The 23,748-nt window shown below is 41.5% G+C and overlaps 1 protein-coding gene across 11 annotated transcripts in view; it reads left to right on the forward strand.

Moving 5' to 3' along the window:
* Positions 1-23,748, forward strand: part of tacc2 (transforming, acidic coiled-coil containing protein 2) — a 63,138-nt gene that overhangs the window by 1,343 nt on the left and 38,047 nt on the right. For 9 of the 11 annotated variants that reach the window (XR_014768895.1, XM_084710061.1, XM_084710062.1 and 6 more), the window contains exons 2-4: positions 1,131-1,207; positions 20,810-21,066; positions 21,732-21,839. Coding sequence is in view for 10 of the 11 variants with exons in the window: in XM_084710061.1 (XP_084566187.1) it covers positions 1,175-1,207; positions 20,810-21,066; positions 21,732-21,839 (398 nt within the window). In the remaining variant the exon portion in view is untranslated. Of the gene's footprint in view, positions 1-1,130; positions 1,208-1,284; positions 1,309-20,809; positions 21,067-21,731; positions 21,840-23,748 lie in introns of those variants that run through there. The other 2 variants (XM_084710063.1, XM_084710066.1) reach the window with 2 other exon arrangements.

Consider the following 23,748-nt stretch of genomic DNA (forward strand, 5'->3'; position numbering starts at 1 on the left):
TAAGCTGTAGCGTAGTCACCATCGTAAAGTTAAAGTACATAATGTTTCTAAGAGAGGTAATTAGTCATTGGATTCAGCATTATAATAGATTGCATGCAATATCTTCTACACAGACACACTAGTACACATTCAGTACAAATACATATGACTGAAGGCACACCATAATGTGTTACATAAGGCTATGTACCCCAAGAGGATTACCTTCTGGCATTGTTCAGCCTCAGGCAATGTCTGCCATAGAAACTAACACATGATCACACACATACATAAACACACGGTTTGCTTTATTTAAAAAAAAAGTTGGTGTTGTCTTATTTGTACAAGATTCCAACAAAGGAGAGGCCTACTTTGCTTGAGAGTAGTTCGTCTGCCACCCCCAGGCACCCTCTCGGTCACACCAGAGGTAACTTTCCCCTTGTTGTAACGCCCATCATACTCGAACTCTTGGTCATAGTCAGGGTCTTTGCTCAGGACTTAATTTAGGTTTGTAATGAGCAGTATAGTTGAGAGCAGACCCTTATGCTTGTAGACCTACATTTGTCTTCCGATTACACCCTTTCAAAAGTAAACAAGGGCAAAAAGCACACAAGGTGAAAGGTCGCTCAGAGATAGGAGGAGCAGCTGTTGGCCAGCCAATTGCGTTTAACTAAGTAGTACTGAATTTAACTGGCAAGTGTTGAATTCATTGTATTTGATAGTGCATCTCTAGCTGTCCCCATTAAGCACTGCTGACACCTTTGTGTCAAAATGCTACCATGATGCAACTTTTTCAGACAACGCTGTAGGCACAGTTCGAAATACAGATGATTAATGATCTGAGAATGTTTAAAAATAGATGAACAACATTGTGAGGATGTTTGGAAATAGATCCTCAACATTTGATAAGGTAGTTCCTGTCCTCCTCCAAGAGAGGGCGTGCCTACACTGGTCAGTGAGGAATTCTGCTTCGCTGGCCTTTAATTTTAACACATGACACACTCACTCTCAGGCTTTATACTCAAAGTATACAAGATCTCTAATCCCATAGAGTAGCAGTGTGTTAATATGACTAGTCAATCTACTGTATTCCCTATGAGTAGTTTTCTTTCTGGGACCTGCAAAGTGCTGATGCTAGTGCTGGTGTCTTGCAGCCAGCTGATCTGACAGGGCTGGGGTTGAGGCTCCCGACCCAGCCATGGGAAATGAGAACAGCTCCGAGGAGCCAACGGTAAGGCCGTCCGGTGCTGAACATGTGTACCAACGACTGGTGCTGCTAGGCTGCTACACTAAACTGCTGAACAGCGCTGACTGACCATACTGATGCTACTGGTATGAGCACTGGATTAATTGTCTTTCGGGTCTTAATGACAGTTTGGTATTGGTGTCTTCTGACTGTCTGTACACTTTGTGTACATTCCTGTGTGTGGGAAAATCTCTGTCTGTCTCTGTCTTGTTAGCAATTAGATAACAGGCATTGGCTATTCTGTGACAGCTGGAGCAGCACACTGTCATGTTTTTGGACGGTTATGGACTCCAGGTGTTTATGGCTTTCAGCGTGGCACTCACGGTGGTCCAGCATGCTGTTGGCTGTGCCGTTCTATTGAAGTGATTGACAATGAATGTCTGCATTAGGGAAAATAAGTGTGAATGGCTCAAATATTTTGTGGTGGTTGATGGAGAAGACCTTGTACTGTAGGTCGCGCAATATTCTACTCAATAGCTTACTGCTTACAGAGTAAATGATGTTCTAGCTAGTAGAAAAGAGTCACATCTACTGGTTGCTGCACAATTTAAACTGTGGAATCCACGGATTATCTTTAATAGGATTAACATAAACATTGAATCCTTTGTCATGCTCTATAGATTATGTGTACAGGACTGTTGTTATTATTGAACTGGTTTTCAACGCTATTGGCTTTCCTCCAAAATCCACAAGTCTATGTTCACATTTTGCAGAGCTTTACCATTTTAGATAGTAATAGCCAAATAGATGTATCTTCTTTACATAGGTGACCATTCCCTGTTTCAACCACAAGAGGATACTATTGAATATGTGGTACTGTTTCCACCTCAGGAGTTCCAAAACAATTTGTGGAGGGTACAGCGGAGAATGTAGCAACCCAGGGGACTTGAAAGCCAGATTCACAATGACAATGGGAGACTCAGAGACAGTTAGCTTTAACATAAAGTGTCCATTAATAACTTATGCCAGGAAAAGGGTAGTGGGACAAACTTTAACTCTGGATTCTTCCCATCTGGGGTCTGTCAGTAGTGATGTTACGCTCAAAGCCGTGCACACAAAGTGGTATCGACCTTTCGAAAGGTACTGAGAGCCATATAAAAAGAGAGTTGCGACACGCTTAATGGTTTTCGAATAGCCTGGCTAACGGAAGTTGCTTTCTCAGGACGAATGAAACGGGCTCGGTTAAAGAAATCCAAGATTCTGGCTATCTTCAGGCTCGTATCTACAAAAAGCAGTCCTCCCTGACGTTTTTTGGTGTAGAATGGAGTGAAATATACAACATTGTGAACACACTCACTACCTGTGAGTGACCCGAGTCTGACTGAGGCTAACTTCAAAACAGTTTAACGGGGGACCAGTGTGCGAAATACCCGTCAACTAGCTGGCTGGCTAGTTGACGGGTCATTGGCCAAAAAAATGGTGAATTAACGTTTTGAATTCTGAGTACTGGACATGGTGATCTTAAAAACATTTTAGTGACCATTAGTGACAATATTTATAAAATAAAATTGAGACCCCCTTCAAATTTTTGCTTTTAAGGCTTTCAGGGGGCTCATGGGTTTATCGGGGGGGGGGAGCCGGACACCCGTATTTCGCACACTGCGGGGGACCAAGACATGGCTGCCGCCAAAGACTATGCGGGCGACGCATTCTCACTCAAATTTCAAGACTTTCGTGACCCAAATCAAAATTCGGATGCGACAGATCAATGGGTAATTGCTTTCTCTCTTAAAGGCTGTCCTCTCCTTGACCTTTTTGCTGCAGAATTCACCGAGATTTAAATCAACTTCACCGAAACAGAGGGAAAAAGCTAGCTAGCTACTTTAAAATCGGTTAAATAGACGTAGCCTAAGAGTGGCACCTAACGTTAAGTAACATGGTATTTTATTTAGTTTGAGGTTTAACTTGTCCAGCGGGACAAGTAGCCTACATTTCTCTTCCACTTTCCCTACAAATGAATCCACTTGTCCTGGAAAAGCCTTAATATTAACCCCTGAAATAGGACTTGTTAAACACGTTTTATTATTCATCAGCACTTACAATTGACTATCTTAACAACATTTACATTTGTAGGCTAGTACTGTACTTGATGCAAGTTGAATCTAATCTAGATAGCAATCACACCAGCCAGCAACTGCTCAATTTAAGACAAGGAGTTTGGTAAATAGAACAGAATATACAAGGCAACCAATTGCATTCAAAACATCATATTTATTATACAATATGTGCAGTGAGAGGGTCAAGTTTGTTTTTAGTGAGTGGACCTGCAATTCCTGCCGAGCGTTGAGAGCTAGCTGGACGATCGGGGGCCCCTTAATCTGCAATTCATTGTTCCTAATAGGCCTGTCGCGATAGTCAATATATTGACTTATCGCATGGTATATGGAAATGAGCGCAATAATTTTTGGTGCCGCGATATATTGCAACTGATCATTTTTATAATAATAAATAATGATTATATTACATTTTACATAAGAACGAATGTCACCAACATTTTAGTCGATCCCGCTGCCTCAGTCATCTTGTCTGCTGTCTGTGTCGAAAGCTTAGGCGGGACTAGCGTCTCCACACACAGAGCAGACCCCGACAGGTGAAGGCGTGAACTCACTGTGTTATAAAGTGTTTTGTTACGTGACATCTACAGCTAGTTAGGGAGAACAAGTAAAAATTGACTTGGTTTCAAAGCCGCAATCTTCAGCTCCGGTGTGGGAACATTTTGTCTTCAAGCCAAATGAGATGAGAGCCAAATGAGCCGGTATGTCAACTTTGTTTAAGTGAAACGAAAAGAGGCAACTGGCTAACCTGACATCTCACCTAGCAATACATAACTTTTTATCTGACCCATTTTTTGAACCTGTGAACAACAACTGCAGCTGGAGCTGGAAAGGGGTCTTCCATACAGTTCTGTTACAGATGCCTTTTCCCGACAGTGCAAATATAAACGTGACAGCGCGAAATGGCGCACACTCACGGATAGCGTAACTCGCTATATAGCCAAAGAGATGCAGCCATTAAACACGGTAAAAAAACAAACAGCATTTACAAATATGCTGCAAACCTTTGACAAACACAGGGCTGCCAACTCTCACGCATTGGCTGTGAGACACAGGCATTTCAACCATTTCACACACTCTCACGCCACACCTTGTATATCTCAAGCTGAAAGGGCAACACCAACCAAGTAGCCCTGTTAACGTTGTAAACAATAAGGGATGATGGAGTGAAGCGACATAGATGCGCAAACAGCCATGAAAGCTCGCCGAGGGGGGGGGGGGGGGGGGGTATTGACGCGTGTGCAATAATATCGTTTATCGCAATTAATTTTTGTGCAATATATCGTACAAGAAAAAGTAGTTATCGTGACAGCCCTAGTTCCTAACTCTAATCAGATGTTATATCCACCTTATTCCTAGCTCCCAAGATCCATTTCCTGAATTATTGGCGCGACTTCCGGAGCAGGCGATTGTCATGGTAACGCTCATAAACAGTCATTGCGGTAAGCTAATTCTGATGCAAAATAAAACATGTGGGAACACAGCCTGTTACACCAGAATCGGGACAGTTTGATCATACCTTTGCCTTCTACTATCGAGGGATGGGAGGCCGACCTGAAAAAGTGGCCTCAAATAACGTACAATAGCATATTTAGCTACTTTATTAACTGTGTTGCAATGGACGGTGAAGCGATAAATAACCTGAAAAGCTCTGAGTCTTATCAGTAGCTAGGTACCTCCACAGCAATAAAGTTGGTCGCGTTTTAATAAAGGAGGTGGGACACAACCTTATCTACCTTAAAGCAGACGCCGAGTCAGAGCCTCAAAAATCACCGGCCCTGGGTTTTAGTTTCATCGTCAGGTGAAATAGAAACGGCTGGGTGCTCATGTGTAGCTGGACCAGCACACTACCAACACACACAAATTCATATATGAATAATTGCATCCCACCTTTCCTGACAGTACTGCAACTAAATCTGTGGAGGTCTTTTGTAGCCTAAACACAAAGTAGGATGCAGATTTTCTCTGTCGGCTTTTTGTCCACAAAATGAAATGAGTACACATACGATAGTGTTTTGGGTGGTCTCTTCGAGGCTAGGTTTTTCAGCTACATTCTTTTGTAGTCCTCATCTGTCGGCAGGCAAAGGAAACTGTACCGTTTGTCACCAGAAATCCCTTTTTGTTGTGGGTGTGTGTTCAACACACTGTCGTTGAAGCCACCGATTTAGCTAAATCTGGTTGTTAGCTAGTAAAGCCGCAAACAGCGCAACAGGTAGCCTACCAGAGCTCCGCAATGAAATTTTATAACAATGATAATAACAATCAAATGACAACAAGTGTTTAAAAACAAACCAGTTTTAGTTAAATTACAGTTGAAATTACTTTCGAAAGAATCACTGTTGACGGCTGGCTGGGACTAACGTATAGCAAACCGCAACTTCTGCTACTCACCGGAAGTTGCACCCATAATCATTTCTACAGTAGACCCCCTGAGAATAAGGCGGATAGCCTGGCTGCCAGCCCAACTTCTCCCCGCCCACAAAAACATTTGGTCGGGAAGTTAGGTCAGGGGGGTGTTCCATCAACGTCGCTAACGCAAGTCGCGCTAACACGAATAAGTCTCACTTGGGTAAACGTCAACTTAGACTTAAGCCTGAAGCCGTTCCACTAACGTTCCGTTCCACTAACAGGCAACGCTAATTAAAGCTAGACCTCAATAAGCTTAGACTCTGCAGCCCAGATCAGGCGATCGTCGAAAAGAGGAGTTGTGTCGCAAAAAGCAAAGCGTGAAGGTGTTGTTTCAGCAGCGTTGAGTTTTTGAGTTTTCTTGGAGTTGTCCCCAAAAAGGGCAATGTTGCCGCAATTAACATGGCAAGGGAGACAACTTTTCAAACAATTACGACCGTTAAAATGCGTATATTGTAGACCTACCAAATCTACTTAACATATATATATATATATATATATGTTTTATTTTATTTAAGAATGACAATTAAATATATCTAGATAAACTATGCTGGGCCTGCTGAACCTATACTTCTTCCACAGATACTGGTCAGGGAAGCATTACTTCTGTCTCTGAAGACCCTTGGGGCTGGTGGGATAAACGCTCTTTGTCTACTCTGAGCACCTTCATCCACCACAGGCTTGTCAAAGAACGGATACGCCATAATTGATTGTAACTTGTCTTGAGACTCTGCTTAGTTTCTAAGGCCTTATTTTATGTCAATTAACCAACAGATAAAGTGACATTATTTATTAACTTGTTAATTTAAATTAATATATTTTTGGGAGATGAAGTAGGCCTAAACACGCGAATCATTCATGTCTGCACTTCAAAAAGTCTGAATTTACGTTCCCGAACACGGACTAAAGTGCTTTGAGGCAGGAATTTACTCGACGGAACTGTCTTTTGATATTCTGTTTCCGCCTGTTTGAAATTATTTGCCACACATTTTAGTTTAGCTTGACTTTTAGCCTGACACGGATCAGGCTAGTCCCGATCCTTGGTTACGTAGCTCGAACTAGAATAATCCACCTTAATGGAACGGAACTCTCGCTAAAGTAAGTGAGACTTGGCGAAATAAGTCTCGCTTGCCCTTAATCGACGTTGATGGTAGGGATGGAGATTTGAACTGATTTCACTATTCGAATAGTATCCGAAATTATTTTCGAATATCCGGATAATCTATTTTTGTTAATGTGGTTCCGTTAATTAGCCTGCCGTGACGCAAAGCATACAGTAAACACATGAACCACCACACATTCTGGCAATAATTGGGACTGTTCAGCTATTAGATTAAATAAGGGTTGAATAAAGAAAACAAATGAAAGATCAATTTATTAACATGATGAAAAGACAATGAACTTGAAAAAACGCTGCGTCTTCAGACGTGAGCTCTTAATTTGGCGGAAAAGCGATAGCCTATTATTATGTGAAATAAAAAGTAGGCTACATTGGACTAAATTAAACACATTGGGAAGGCTATCCTCGATAAAAACGAAAGACACACATGGAGTAATATATTGCATATTAACTTGGATATTAACTTGGAACCGAAATCCTATAGGATATGGTGCGCCACCACACAATGCAAACATAAACAGCGGATTACGCTAGCTCTACATGGCTACTGGTAAGAAAATAAATAAACCACAACTGAATTAGCCATACGCATTTTTATTCAGGAAAATGAGCACGTAAACATGCTCAGGGGAGAGGCCAGTACGGAGTCGATTTACGAGCAGGCTGGCGTAGAAAAAACTGCATGAACTGAGGTTGCTGCGAGGTAGCCTACTGCTTAGCCAGGACACAATGCTTCTTGTAGCGCCAAATGAAATGAAAGGAGACTCGCAGCAGAACGCAGGCGTAGCCTACCTTTTTTGATGGTTTTCATCATTTCTAATGTCACAACTATTAGAATTTACAACACAACGATTTTTAATTAAAAAATTTTTTTTTATTAAACTACGCTCATAAGTATTCGAAAAAAGTATTCGAATACCAACTTACTTTAGGATATCCGGATATTCGATTAACCACGCCCATCCCTAGTTGATGGAACACCCCCCTGGAGGGTCTCGTATTGGGAACAACTACATAAAACCAGGATCGGGACGGACCAATGAAATTACCAGGGCGGGCTTTATACGATGATGGACAGATGATCAACAGTAACGTAATCAACAACTTCACGAAAGATTCCTTGGGTTGGTTGAATTTGTTTTCAACAAACAACATATTACGTTGCTCTGATTGGTTGTAGGTCTATCCAATTGAGCGAAGAGGCATTTGTTTTACGAGTTCGGTTGAAACACGTCCCGTAGTCACAGCCTAACGGAGAGTTTTCAGACTCATATTCTGACTAGAATTATGAGTATGACAACGTCAGGCTAGATGTTCTAGGCATGTGATGGGGGAAACAAAGCCTTAAAAATAGTATACTCTCTGGTGGTTGGATTAGTTCAAAACACTGTGGGGAGTCCGGTCAGAACTTTGTGTGGTCATGCAAGATTCCAGTGATCAGACGTTGTATCCAGAAATGTATTCTTTATTTATCAACTGACAGGATTGGAGCTGGGATAGTAGTTTCTCTCAGAATATTCAGTATGTGGGTGTGTGTGTGTGGTTTCAGAAAATACAAACATAGATATATAAGTAATGCAGAATAAAATATGCACGTTCTAAACCGACACTAAACAGCGCTAAGCTCCGTTAGTAGGCTAGCATTGAACTGTAAACCATACATTCCATACAATTTACTTTACATAGGCTAACACGTTTTGATAAATGGACAACACAGAGACAACTTACATTTGGGTGGACGCACACGATTCAACGTATCCTACTAACTAACTTAAACTTAACAGCTCTAAAATCCTGTCAAACTCTTTCTGACTTATTGCAGTCTCTAGTAAAATAACCGTCACTAATCTAGGTGAACGCTCGCGCAGTCCTTCTTAAAGGCCATGTGGCAGGTTGATTTTTCCAACGAATTTGCGCTATTTGGTTGTTGGTAATAAACATTTAAACTGTTATCCATTGTATTTCATGTTGTTGGGTGTCACAAAACGTAATATAATACAAAAAAGTTGCAACTTTTTGCAATGATTCTTCTTTCCCCCACAATGCATTGCATGACGTCACGTTGGGGAGACAACAGACAAATGTCTGCTTTAAGACCATTGAAATCCATTGGAAATAAACACTACTAGGCTAGTACCAGAGAATGTCTCATATGGGCTCTGCTAGTACCATCAAAACTTGGGACATCTCTGAAATGTGTTTACAACGTTGGGGTAAATATTTAATTAGCGATGATCTTGGGGGGATTTTACAGGTGGGACTGGCAAGTAAAAAAAATAGCTAGCCCATAGCTAGCATGATGTCTTCTGCTGTACTACTAGTACTACTAGAGGTAACTAAGTGGATTTTTTTGTAGGGCAAGTGGAAGAGAAATGTACTTGCCCCACTGGACAAGTAAAAAAGCTATGTTACTTGCACTGGCCAACTTGCAAAGACTGAGGATAGCCTACCGAAGTTGAGTTAGCCAATGTCGTTAGCGATGCTAGCTAACGTTAGTTTGCTAGCAGTGGCAGTATATAACATTTCACTGGTTCTTGCAGCTGTTTGTTTAGCAAGTCACAGTGTTTACAAGCCCTGATAGTGTAACTGAGACAACGCAGTAGATACGACTTTCTTGGATGTGCTAGGCGGGATAGACTGTTGCTCAGTAACAGAGCCTGTTTAAGGAGAGCCTTGCCACTCCCTATTAAACCCCATTGTACCGAATTTGGCTGCAGTTCCACCAGAGTTCCACTGGGGGTGATCGCGAGCGAGTGAATGTTGAATGGGAGTCTATGGAGCTAAACGGCTAAATTTGTCTCTTTCGCCTGATTGTCGTTGAAAAATCTCCGATTTGATTGTAGTTTGTGCATGTTCAACATGGATTATAGGTCGAAAATTTAATGAACGAGTACTTATGTCCTTTTGATTTCTTACATGGTGAGTCGTTGTTGCCCATAACACGCTAGCATTCTGCTACTGAATGCTGATTGGTTAGTAAAGGACTGATACGACCAGAGCTCCCGCTTGATGGCATCCGAAGCGGAATCAGAATGTCGGAGCATTAGCAACATTAGCAACAACATTAGCAAGCCAAAACTCTTTCAAGCATGTGTATCGACAGGGAGACCCTAACCTGTCAGCTGTGTTGTCGATGCCCTGAGAGAAAAAAGTAAGTGAACAGAGCTTGCCGTCAAGCAGTAGCTCGGGTCGTACGATGTGTATGACGTCAATGACATTTTCAAAAGCTTTTTAGAACAGAAAGGCAACTTTCAAAAAATCTAAAACCCGGCAGTGTGTATTTTTTTGGCCTCCCCTTTCGAATTCAGAATTCAAATTTCTGGACAAAAAATTATATCCTGAGAAAAGTGGATTTTGAGGGGTAGCGCTCCATAGACCTCCATTCATTCTGCACTCGCTCGTTAGCGCCCTCACATGGAATTTCAACCAGTTCAGAACCCGGAAGTTTCCCGAGAGTGGCAGTTCTCTCTGTAGAAGTAGTTCTACAATGGTAGTATTGTATCTTGCCTTGTAGTGGCAGCATCATACATTTAAGAAATTCAAGACTTGCATGTACAGTAAGTAATGTCACATTAAATAATGTATTTAAACTCAAGCTAGTGTGGTGTGTCACTGTCTTCAATGCCACAGGCTTTTCTGTCAAAAGAAACGTTTTCATTTCCAGCACATTCAGTGAAGTTTGGCTAGCAACAGCAGCTAGGCTAGCTTGCTCGACTGAGACCGACAGAAATGGTCGCTTTTGGCTTATTTACTGATAATGATCGCTTCCAGCAAACCTCTTTTGAATTTGCCATTTCCCCCTAAATAAATTGTTTGCGGGCATATTTTCAGTTAGTAGTTGGTACACTGTTTGAATCGCGATTCCATCTGAAAAATACTGCCGGTGACAACGTTGTTAGAATAGCTTGTATGTATCAAAGGGGGTTCGGCTTGCTTCATAATAAACTGACCCATTTGCAACCGACGCAAGCAAGCACACACTACAATTTCCCCAGAACTTATACCATCTCTCCTCTTTAGCGATGCTATAGACATTGATTCTAACATTTCACTGGGTCTTGCAGCTGTTTGATTGACTGAAATTATTATAAAATGTTATGTTCTAGCCATTTGCCTACTTTAGCAAGTCACAGTATTTCAAAGCACATATAATGTAACTGAGAAGACGCAGTAAATAATTCTTCTTTCAAGTAATAAGCCCCCGTTCAAGTGTTAGGCATCAAATTAGCTGCACGGTCTGTAGCTAGAGATATTGGGACGAAGATGCAATACAGTACGTAACAGAACGTGTTTATTCTGCAGAAATTGTGTAAATGTTTAATGTAATAAACATGATTTTTATAACACCTCAATTGTTATCATTTGTATATTATAACAGCTCATCTTCGTTGGTCAAAGGTACAATCTTTACCCGGATGTGACCTGTGCATGAAAAAGTGGAACTTATGTAGGCTACTTAGTGTAGTGCCTCAAAAAGTTAATGTCAGGCCCTGAATGATCACTAGATATAAAGAAAACGTTGACTTCCACTCGGTGCTATTCACTGACAGTCAAAATAAATAGTATATGTGCACTGCTGTTCATAGACGAGCTCCAGGTGTCGTTGCTGTGTTGCTAAATGATAGCAACTCACCAGGACACTTTATCAACTCTCCACTCATTCTCCTCGGTACAATGAACAATCCATTTAATTGGCTTTGACGGCCATAAGGTCAACTTGGTTCAAAATTATACGGCTGCGGGCCATCATATACATTAGTCGTTCTTGCCACCTCTTCTTCATCCCAGTAGATCGCCATAGTTCTAGTACTAGACTGAGGCTACTCTCCTCAACGACTCCCCAACGTGACGTAATCGCCAAATTGCGCTAATATGCTAATGCTAACACAAAAAACGTCAAAAATTGGTCTTAAACACCATTTTGAGACACCATTTTGAGATTTCTTGAATAATATACATATCTTGAGTGCTTTAAGTACCCATTAATCAACAGTGGTGGTTAACCTGCCATATGGACTTTAAAGGGGCAGGCACCCTTTTCAACAAAAGCAACAAACTATTTGAAACAATTGTGTTAAAAAAGTATCGCTTTTTTGAAGCGTTTGATACCTCTTCTCCATAGGGACATCTGCTGGTCAGTTCATGGTATGGCGACTGTATTGAGAGATTGAAGAAATCGAGTATGGGCGGCTAGGGAGGGGCTAGCAGGTGATTCAGCACCCCCAAGAAAGACCAAAGCACCCCGATAGCACCCCCAAAAATATTGCTTCTTTATTCATAGTTTTCAGGCCATCGGGAGAATCTGGAGAATTCACAGAGGGCCGCTCTGCCCGCTTATAAAATCACCTGCTTTCTCTTTGTTTTTTTCACACACCAAATAAAAGTATCTGTGTTAAGTTTGTTATGTTACTGTGTGACTGATAAGTAAGCTAATAGGATACACTAGGTTTTAATCTAAATAAGCGCATGATCAGGCCGTGCATTTAAAACTGCCGTTTTCAGTTGTCGCGCATGCTCTCTTTCTCAAACAGAACTGCGTGTACCAAGTGTTTGCCATGGAGACAATAAACCATCATTTATTATTGTGGAGGGAGTTAGCTAGATTAAGCTGATAAGAGAAGAATAAAATGGAAGGGAAAAATATGCCAGGAGGAACTGAAAAGGTAAAAAAAGAAAGATCTGTCACTTCATAATCTCGGTTCCTGCAAGGGTGGGAAAAATGTTTTCCCAAAAGCCCTGAATATTTCAGGTAAACATTTGGATTGTAATTTGCGGAAAATATGAGTCCAACGCAATGTTCATTATAGGCTACATAAAGCTAAAAAAAATATTTTTCACTGAAATGTATGCAAAAAACTTCGCTCGCGCGCCATGAGTCCTTGCATTAATGTGAAGTTCAGATTTCACGTCACATCAAAACCTTGACGAGGTCTTAGGTTTGAGTTAAACCCCAAATATTCAATGTAGCCTATGGCTCGGCCCCTGGTGGGGCTGGGCCGGTTTGAAACTCCCAGGCTTAAAATGGTTCCACTCCGGCCCTGATAGTTTTTATTTAATAAATAAATAAATAAATATGATTTATATATATATTTAATAAATATAAATATATATATATTTAATAAATATAAATATATATATATATAATTGCGCAGCTCCCCTCTCAATTTATCTAGCACCCTCTCAGCACCTGCATTAAACAAATTCTGGCGCCGCCCCTGGAATCGAGTGACGTCAAGTCCTTGAGACGTTAGTCTCACAATTGTCATCAATTTGATAAATAAAGGTTGTGTGACAAACCCTTGTTCATATCTCTTTTTTTTCTTTCAAGCTTGTTGCGCACAATGCACTACTAGGCTATAGAAACTCCCCTTGCTTAACTCACTATACAACAGTTCAGGGACACAAGTTTGATATCAGATTTGGCAAGGACATCAATACCTAATGGAAGGCACTTTTTTTGCATAAATTTGAGAGCAAATACTATTTTTTTGAGCTTCATGTAATATTGTTTTATGCTTTAGTAGATAAGATTATCGGTAGGCCTATCATTTAGAAACTATCTTTAGTTTTATAATGCTTCTTAGCCTACCTCAATTCTGACATGTGCCGAGTCTGAGACCTGGACTTCTGTGTGCGTGCTGCAGTGGCTATTTGGCAAGCTCAGAAGGTGCTCAGAAGGTGCAGATGGAATTTTTGAACTGTGGGGGACCAAGCTGTCAGCAAATGATTCCAACTGTGTGTGTGTGTGTGTGTATATATATATATATATATATATATATATATATACGGGCTCTGCTACTACTCTTTTGCTGGCTCGCAAGCCAAACAAGTGTGTGTGGCGTGCCTGTTGTTTTGTTTCCGGTCTAGCTAGATTCGGTGTTTTTCTAACGTCGGTAGTTGTTGCGACAGCATGTGAAAAAAACTACAAAGTTTGCTTGGCCAAAAAGAGCGTTACTCGCGCGATTAAAAACATTTACGCCGTTAATTTGGGTTTGCGTTAACGCCGTTAATAACGCGTTAAACTGACAGCACTAATATAAATATATATTACATTAGTATGTCAATCACGCACCAAAACTTCATGCCCTCTGCAAATGTTTTATCTAAACATGCTGATCTCAACAGGATGTAAATTATTACAAATATAACAATGTGTATGGTATAAAAACAATAGATTTACATAAATTCAGATAAGTATAGCCTACATAGCATGAAATTTGAAAATACATTTACACTTTAAATTACATATTTGGAATTCCCTCTGCAAGTATGTTTTTTCTTTGTCATTTTCCCCCCAATGATAAACAAAATTGATCTTAAAAAAGAAAAAAAAAAAAGAAAAAGAATTCTGCAGCCAAACAAATTTACCCTATAGAAGCAGACTCAATAGGTCCCCAAAAAATCTCTCCTTTCATTTCCCTGAAGATATTGCTAAGCTGTCTGTCCAGTTTGTCAAGTTTGTCTTGGTGAATATGGTACACAGCAATGCCATTGAGCTTTTTTTGGTTCATGATTGGTCGCAACCAATAGGTTAATGAAAGGGAGCGAGCCAAACATTTCAATTTTAAGCAGCCACACAAACGGGGCTACTAACGTCATCTCCATGACAACCAGGAAGATGCCAAGCCTAAAAGCACAAACGCCAGCTCCAAAAATACTTTAAATAAGCATAATACACTTTTTTTTCTTTCAAAAGTGTTGTAGTACTTTTGTGTGGCCAACGTTACACATGCTAATACATGCTAACATCGCCTTATCAGCTGTGCAGTTATGAACTTGTCGCCTTACGTAGGGAGAGTGGTGGGGACGCAGGCATAGGGTTCAAACAAGTTTATTGAAGCCGAGTTCTCCTTGGAACAGAGCGGGCAATGTATCCAACAAAATTTAATCCAAACAGGAAACCAGAAAAACAAAGGAAAGTTCGTTTCCGGCTACTGTGAATTTCACAGTGCGGAGCAGTCAGTATAGTCCAAATATTCACAACAAAAAGGTATATTCCAAAAAGCTCACAATGAAACAATGATCTCACCAACCTCGGTTCACGTGTTCGCGAAAAACCATGACGGAGTGAATGAGGAGGGCCTTCCTGTCCTTAAATAGGAAGTCAGTGACAGGTGAAAGGTGAAGGGTGTGTCCTAGGATCTACATCGCCCTCTAAAGGAGCAGCGGACATGTACAGACGTCACAGTTGAAGTATCAATTCAAGCTTTTTACTCAAGTAAAAGTATAAAAGTACTGGTTTCAAAACTACTTAAAGTATAAAAGTAAAAGTAGTAATGTACGGAGAAAAAATTCCATTAAGGACAAAGGCTTAGGCACAGGGGTCTATAATGCACGGTCTATAATCCACCTCCCCCCAAACATATTTTTTTCCAAAGGCCATAATGACTTGTTATATTGAAATGTTATTGATGAAAAATGTGGGCTGCACCTGTTTATGCCCATTGAAAATGAACGCATTTTAGTAGCCTACCATTTTTGTGTAGCCTACTACTTAGCATTAACATGTGTTTCACGGAGCGGAAGATATGATGACTAACTAGTTGCCTATAAGTATTGTAATGGTGCAAAAAGTCAAACTTCATAGGCATGTTATCAATAGCCTTTATTCAAATTAGACGGCGAGTTTGTGAAAGCCATTAGCTCGTGGTAGCCTACTTGGGTGCGCAGAGCTCGCAGCGCATTCGAAAGGAGTTGTTTTTGCATACAAATTCTTATAGGTATGGCCAGGGATGTAGAAGCTTTGGCTAATCTTCCTAGCTACCAACCTCCTCGCTGGTGCTTGGTTAGGACATTTTGCTCAAGTTCTCTTGAGTCTCTGCCGCGGACATCTTCATACGCTACATACGTCTGCTATTTCCTTGCTGGAGTTTGACGTGATTTGTGTCATGTGCAGGTGATGCATTAGCCTGGTCCTAACCAGACCCTCGTACATTTCATTTGTACAGAGGGTCTGGGATCGCCCCATTGACAAACGTTAACTTCCTTGAAGGCGGGTCCTCTGTTGAAGTTTAAAACTATTGGATCTGCCCAGAGCCACTCTGTTCTGCCATAACCAATCGCAAGCGTTCGTCTTAGCCAACTCTTTCACCACTACTCTAACGGAGCTAGCTGCCGTAGCTGGAAAATCAAACTTTTCCCGAACCCCGTGGGGAGGAGGGCTACAACATCATGGCCACCTACAAAACTCAGCAAGGAATGTTCTTGCTCCGGCTTTAACTTATGGATATTCGGCAGCATTGCCACAACCGCAGAATAACTTCGCTCACATCTTTCTCCACCGCCATAACTGAACTACTCAAACTAGTGCACGACATTAACGTCATCGTTCTCAGCCACTCCCTCTGTTCGCTGATTGGACCTATAAAAAATGTGTTTCTGAAAACCGACTTCGGAGCCTAGCTCCCAGACCTAGTACTGAAGCAAAATTCAAATTGAGCGGAAGTACGTAGGAGGGCAGAGCCAGGCTAGTGATGCATCACGTATAAACCAATAAGGGTGTCGGAATGGTATGTTTATACTTCTCATCCAACCACAATCAAAGTCACTCTATACGGATGGCGCAATTTTTCTGGATAATTTTTCTTTGTGTGTGTTTTTAAGGACAAGCCGGAATGAAAACAAGCCAAACTGAAATTGGAGTAATTAGGCTATTTTCAAAATGTAAAGAGTAGAAAGTACAGATAATTGCGTGAAAATGTAAGGAGTAGAAGTAGAAAGTCGGCTGAAAAATAATTACTTCAGTAAAGTATAGATTTTCAAAATTTCTACTTAAGTAAGGTAACGAAGTATTTGTACTTCGTTACTTGACACCTCTGGCTGTCAGTGTGGTTAATATCATCAGAACCTAGAAATAAATGTTATGAATGTAAAGTAGCAAAGACGTTACGTTGTTTATAATACAAGATATACGATAATATTTTTGACACTTGCACATCGAAACATTTATCACATAACCTTTATTTATCAAATTGATGATGATTGTTAGACTAACGTCTTGAGGACTTGACGTCACTCAATTCCTTCAATCTCTCGATACAGTCGCCATACCATGAACTGACCAGCAGATGCCCCTATGGAGAAGATGTATCAAACCCTTGAAAAAGCAATACTTTTTTGACAATTGTCTCAAATAGCTTGTCGCTTTGGAAAGCTTCGTTTCCCCCACCACTATCTGTCAGCCTTCATGCGGTGTTGTCCTGTGGGGGGTTTAGAGCAGAGCGAGAGGTCAGTCCTTTTTCCATCTCCTTCCTGAACGAAACTCCTGCAATGCTGCCTCTCTGGTCCTTTGTTCTGCACTCTCCTCCCATGCAGCCTTGGGCTGGCTCCCTTAATGCCTTCCCCTGACCCCCTGATGGGCTCCAGTTGTGACCAGTGCCAGGTGCAAGTGGCTGCAGCACTTGAACAGGCAGATCGACTCCCTCAATCACCTCCCCCAATCTGGGCCTATGGACCCACCCCCTGTGCCAGATTGGCTGGTCTGTTTCCCCTGGTTTGCTACAAGACATACAGCATTTGAGTGTTATTAACAATTTGTGCTTTTGGACTAGTTAGCCCCGTTTACACGGAAGAAAAACGCATATATTTTCATGCGGTTTGGCCTTTCATTTACACGAAAACGGAGGTTTTATCATGGAAAACGATCATTTCAAAAAAACCAAAAAAACTCCGGCCAAAGTTGAGATTTCTGAAAACTCAGTTTTTGTGTTTGCGTGTGCACTAGCTTAAACTGAGTTTTAGGTTCTCAAACGTCACAGTTTGGGACTAAAAAAGCATCACGTCATGTGAGCGTCCTGTTTATAGTAATAGGTGCGTTCGACTTCATGCAGCGCCGGCGTCGCCTGCAGCCGCCTGCAGCCCGGCTGACTTGAAGAAGCCAATGGCATTCTCAGCTTCAACACAGCCGGCTGTCGGCACAACAGTCCAACACAACAAGCGTAATGGGGTCATTTATTTGTGAATTGCGTTACATTTCTGAATCACAAAATTCATTTGTGCATCACATTTGTGAATCATTCAAACAAATGAACCTCGCTCCTGAAAGGTGAAGGAAGTCGATCGTGTTATTCGTAGTTGTTGTTGATTTAGAAAATTCGGATTGGTTTGCATGGCTTTATCCTTAACATTACACTGCCGCCTACAGGTTTGGCATAGTTATGATGGCGCTCGGGGGCGCATATGCGGGCTAATGTAAACAGAAACATTTTTGAAAACGTACTTGTGTGTACGACGTTATTTTTGAAAACGGAGGGGCAGAAATATTCGTTTCTGTAAATACCCTGCTATGTGTAAACGTGGCCTTAACATCTATTTCTAACATTTGTTTCTTGTTCATCTGTGCTCAAATGCTACAAGTGGTTGACATCATTGAATTGTAATGAGTCTGAGGACATTGCTAGTCCCCATTATCATGAGTGGAGGAGGGTTAATGAGGTGTATTAGCTTTTCAGGATGGGCTGTGGAGGGGCTGTAGACTACAGCTCTTGGAAGTCCAGTAGAGGTCAGCATGGGTGTGTGTATCTGTATGTACTTCTGTGTTTGTGTGTGAGTGTGTGTGTTTGTGTGCCAGCTAAGAGCCTCATAGTATGTAACCCGATTAATTATTTTGGGGTCAATGTGTGAATTTGACCCTTGGCCCAATTCCCAGCATTCACCTGCAGTGGCACTGTCAGAGTCCCGCCCTCAATTTCCCAGCAGGAAAACACCACCAAGGAGAGGGAGGGAAAGGGGGAGGAGACAGAGAGTGAGTGTTAAGAAGAAAGAGTTTATGGTGGAGGGACTGGGAGTGTTATACACCACTTCCCTGTAGCAGGCCCCGTGAGAAACATACAGTCAGTCGCAAGTGTGTTTCTCAGCGTCTGTCTCTTCGCAGCCTCTCTGAACTCCACCACACACAGCAGTCTCTGTACAGTGGCCCAGAAGAGACATGGAAACCTCGCAGTGGAGCGGCCAGCAACCAAGGAGAGGAGGAGGTTAGCTGAGGCAGGAATAGAGCAGCAGCAATGTGTGTAGCAAGATGTATGTGCGGTCGGTTAGTCGCAGATCATAACAGGGAGACCTACAAATTCTTCCTTCAGTGAAGTAGAGAAAGGGGAACATAGCTAGATAGATAGAGATAGATAGGTGTACAGAAAGAGACAGAGAGTTAGAGAGCTGACAGAGAAGATTTTTTTCTGGAGAGTGACCTTCAGTGGCTCTGATACAATTCTTGGTAAGTCAGGGAAGAGATGGTACAGTTACATGTCTGTTAGTGTGTGTGTGCATGTGTGTTGGCATGTGTGCTGCATGTATGTGTGCTTATTTCTCTGTGTATTTAGATTCCCTACTTTGTGCAATGTCTTGAAATTTGGCCTTAGTTAGCACATGGCAGAATACAGTAGAAGATGTATGAACTGTTGGTGACTTTTGTAAGCTAGTGTTGCTCCTCGACAACCCTTGCTTGCAGCAAGCTGTTGTGTTCATGTTACTGGGGGGTTTGACTATAACAGCAGACAATGCCTCGTGTTCATGCTCACTTACTGAGTGAGTCAAGGGGGTATGCTTTTCTGGCTGAGCACTTCAAAAGGGTGAAAAGGAGATTCAAGCTGCAACACTTTAAAGTAGTGGTGATGAACAGATTGACCACATTATAGCTATTCCAACAAAACAAACCAGATGTCTTGTCACAAGTTGTTTGAACCAGACCTCAGGTTCAAACTCAAATCTCAGATGTTTTGCTGTGTGTAGCAGGATATGGTTCCATGCTATAAACTTCTGCCTTAACAGGTCTGACAGTGGGTTGGAAAAGTTAAGAGCTGACACAGGAAACCAGAAGTACATACAAGTCTCTCAGACACACGCACACATACACAAACAAACATGCCAAAAGTTTGCATATGACAGAGGTCCAGTGTTGAAAGAGGGAGGACATTTTAATGTGGTCTCAGTGTGAAACTGAGAAATAGGGATCACACTCACCTGAGTGACTAATGGTCCTGTTGTTGTTAGCTTGAGCTTGTTAGCCTGAACTTAGCCTGGTGACACACATCCTATGTATGTTTTGTTGTAGGCTTCCTACAACAAAACATTAAAGACAGAGGAAGATTATCCTACTGTAGTACCCAACTCTTCAAATTAACTGTGGTTTAGCTTTCATTTTTCAGTACATTACATTTACATTAAGTAATTTAGCAGACGCTGTTATCCAGAGCGACTTACAGTAAGTACAGGGACATTCTCCCCGAGGCAAGTGACACAACGTCATTTGGCATGGCTGGGAATCGAACTGGCAACTTTCTGATTAACAGCCCGACTCCCTAACCGCTTAGCCATCTGACCCCCACGGGGCAGTAACTCTGCCCTGGTGGATTTGACTGTGTTTGTACGAGTCCATCGAGTCAGTTTCAGTGATGATTAATATTTTGTTATTGTACTATACTGATTTTATAGTGAGTTAAGATGTGCCATGGACCACCATTGTCTCAATTGCATTAAGACAAACTATACATTGAGATATGATTTTCAGTTTATGGATGTTCCAGTTTGAATGTCTGGAGTGGGACTGGCATTAAGGGGCATATTTCAATCCTCCACCTTCACAAAGTGATCTGGTGTACTTACCTTTGTCTAAATATGTAAAGCTTAACATTTTGATGTTAAAAAGGATGCATGATTTGCTAAGGTTAGGCCTGTATAAATTGACACCATGTACTGGACATCTGCTTTAAGGGCGTGTTGTTTGATATTAGTTGTAGAGTAATTAAAAATGCCAGACTGACAGATAATAAGGATTGCTGGCTCAGTTAAATGATCTACCTCAAAGGTTGTATGACTAGTTCTGCATCACATGGGTGGAGTATTTGTTTAAGTGTTATGAGCAGAGCCAAGTCTCTGACTGATCCCAGCAGAGCATGGTGGGAGGAATTTTGTGTTTTGGTGTGTGTGTGTGTGTTTGTATTTTAGAAGTATATTAACAGTAGCCTGTCATGCAAAGTGTGTTGAAATCCATGTTGGTCTGTTCCTCTCCAGACTGAAGTTCATGCTGAGAGTATAAACCACAATGGAAAGAGGAAGGACAACCAAACAGATAATGGAGCTGTACTGACTGAACCTCCTGCCTCACAGCGGCAGCAACAGCAGGGAGGCCCGCTAGAACGCATCCAGGAGACCTGGGGGGATCCAAACAAGGTTGTGGAGGAAGATAAAGAGGAGCTGGAGTTTCCTCATGACCTGCTGCCCAACTTAGACTTCGGCAGTGAATTTAACATTTGGGAGACCTCACTCGGGTAGGTCTTGTTTATGGAACATTTACTGGAACCCACACAGACACTCACACATATACACTTTCATCCAACTGGCAATAAAAACCCCAAGTGTCTCTATAATGTACAAATACATGCTTAAGACATGTAAGTGATTTGACATACATTTCCAGTGTTATCTATGGAGATTCAAATGTCCCCTGTCTTTTACTGTGCATGTTAATTGTGGTGTACTAAGACATTAATACATGTAGTGTAATTAATGTGTTACTAGTCAGCAATATCATGTTTACTTTAGTACCTCAACAATGAACACACCTAGATAGCCTAGATAGATTTTCAGGTAGCTCTGATTGTGGTAAAGCCAGCTCTGGAGCCTCAGGTAGAGGCCAGGCAGCAAGTTCAGGCCTACCTTCAGTCTGTTTAGGTTTTCTTTGAAATATGGTTTGTAGTCTCACCACACTGTGGTTTATCTTTGAGAATATCTAGGCTTTGCAGGAATTTATGGGAGGATTGTACTTAGCTTATACAACATCAAGGGCTACAGCAAATAATGCTTTGAGGTGGTGTGACAATTAAGAAAGGGAGCTTTTTCAGAAAATATGGAATGATTCTCATTTAAGTGTAATTCTTGTGTGTTTGTTTGCGTGTGTGTGTGTATTTATGTGTGTGTTTGTGTGCGCTGGCAGTCCTCATAGCTCAAATAAGATAAAGGATGATCAGGTAAACCACCTGCTAACTGGACTCCAGCACCACATGGAAGTAAACAGACCACCACTGGTTTCTGTAGACAAGAGGTATCACATTGCAGCATGTTGTGTGTGGTGTTCAGAGTTTGGATGTGTGTAAAGACACTTTAAAGTAAATTATCTGAAGAATGATTCATGGTTTGAAGTGTTGTTTGGGCTGTGGTTGCAACGCTAGGGCTGCCATAATGATGTCACTGCACTGACCTGCAAGTGTTGCCCCAGTGCTGCCCAATGCTTCCCTAATGGAGTCCTTCTACTAACCGCACTTGGAAACAGGGACAAGAAATACAGGATAAGATACATTTTATCAGTACCTTTTCTAGAGGAAGTGTAAGAAACACAGTGACACTCCAGATGTTAATGCGTTCCTAATGGAGTCCTTCTACTAACCGCACTTGGAAACAGGGACAAGAAATACTGGATATGATACATTTTATCAGTACCTTTTCTAGAGGAAGTGTAAGAAAAACAGTGACACTTCAGATGTTGAAATGACAGGAGTAGATCAGATTGTAATGCAGGGAGTGTACTAGGGAGCATCAGGCATGAACAGCAGGCAGCAACATGTCAAAGACACCAGCTATGGTCTCCTTATGCCTTTTAGGGAGGAGCCAGGCTCATATTCATGCAGGGACAGGCTGATCCAGTTTGGGTCTCCCAGGTCGAGAATCTGTGCCTCTATCCTGGGGCCCAGGTTGCGTTGTCAAGGAAATTATTGATTATGCATTATGCAAATTCATTTTTAATTATTTAAGGCAGGTTTTGCTTTCTACTTGCGGATGTGCATAAATTATGGCTTAGACAAAATTAAAGTGAATGACAAGCCTATGTTTTCTTTGCGTTGAAAAAACGGCATAAAACAGCAGTAATTCTGCAGCAAGTACAATTGCTGAGGTGATAATTCTGTGGGGAGCGATATAGCGTGGTTCTCCTGCTGCAGAGAGCCAGTGCCTGATTCCACAGTGACTCAGCAGTATTGCAGTGTAGAGCAGAGTAGTAGTGATGCATTGATGTAGACACAGAATGTGGCTGATGCCCTCTAACATTGTCAGATTATGGAGGGCGTGTATCTGAATGCTAAGTGGCAGCTGTTTCATAATGGATGACTAATGCAGTGCCTGTGATGCCTGTGGCCATGATGCAGTTGATGATTATGTTGGTCAGTTATGCTGTGTGAACTTAATTGGAGTTTGTGCTCAAAGGCAAAACCTTTTCCGAGGTCTTTTAGAGATATTATTGTGTATCCACATGGATTATCAGTAAGAAATAAGAAAATGCACTGATCTATACTGAAAATAATGTATCCACTTTATATTGTCTTACTGTTAGTTTGCCAGCATTTCAGAAAACCCTTTGAAAGAACCTGAGTATAACTTTACTTTTGTGCTGGCATTGGCAGTCAGCCCTGCTCATGTGGCGGTATAGGCGATGTAATGGGAATACAAAGATGATCATGTAAGTGAGAGAATGCCCAAAAAACATATTTGTGAATAGTCAACTGAAATATCCAGCAAGTAAGTCCATTTGGTGATGCCAAGCAAAGCAATGGAAATCAAATCCCTGTACAAAAGGGCTAAACCATAGGGTTCTAAACAAATGGATGGACCATTGTTTGTATTGTTTGTGGACCTGCCCCCTGCCCCCTTTTCAACTTCATACAATTTCCCGTTCTACAGATAATCAAGCCACAAAAACAGAAACACAGACACTCATATATTCCTGGAAATGTTGTGAAATAACAACGTTTTGCTCGCCCCAAACTTCTCAGAGTACAGAAAGGAGGCATGTGTTTGAGATTGTGTCTGGAGGGGGATTAAATCTTTGACTTGTATCTCCCTCTTCGCATGCTACTAGAAATCCTTTGTATTGTGGAGTGAACAATTCTTCCTGGCTATGTCAGACTCTCATCCTGTCTGTCACTCTTCTTCCCTTCCGACAACTGTCACACCCACCCTCG

Source organism: Hypomesus nipponensis, chromosome 11 (genome assembly GCF_054491055.1).
Source record: "Hypomesus nipponensis isolate SF chromosome 11, ASM5449105v1, whole genome shotgun sequence".
Lineage (NCBI taxonomy): Eukaryota > Metazoa > Chordata > Actinopteri > Osmeriformes > Osmeridae > Hypomesus > Hypomesus nipponensis.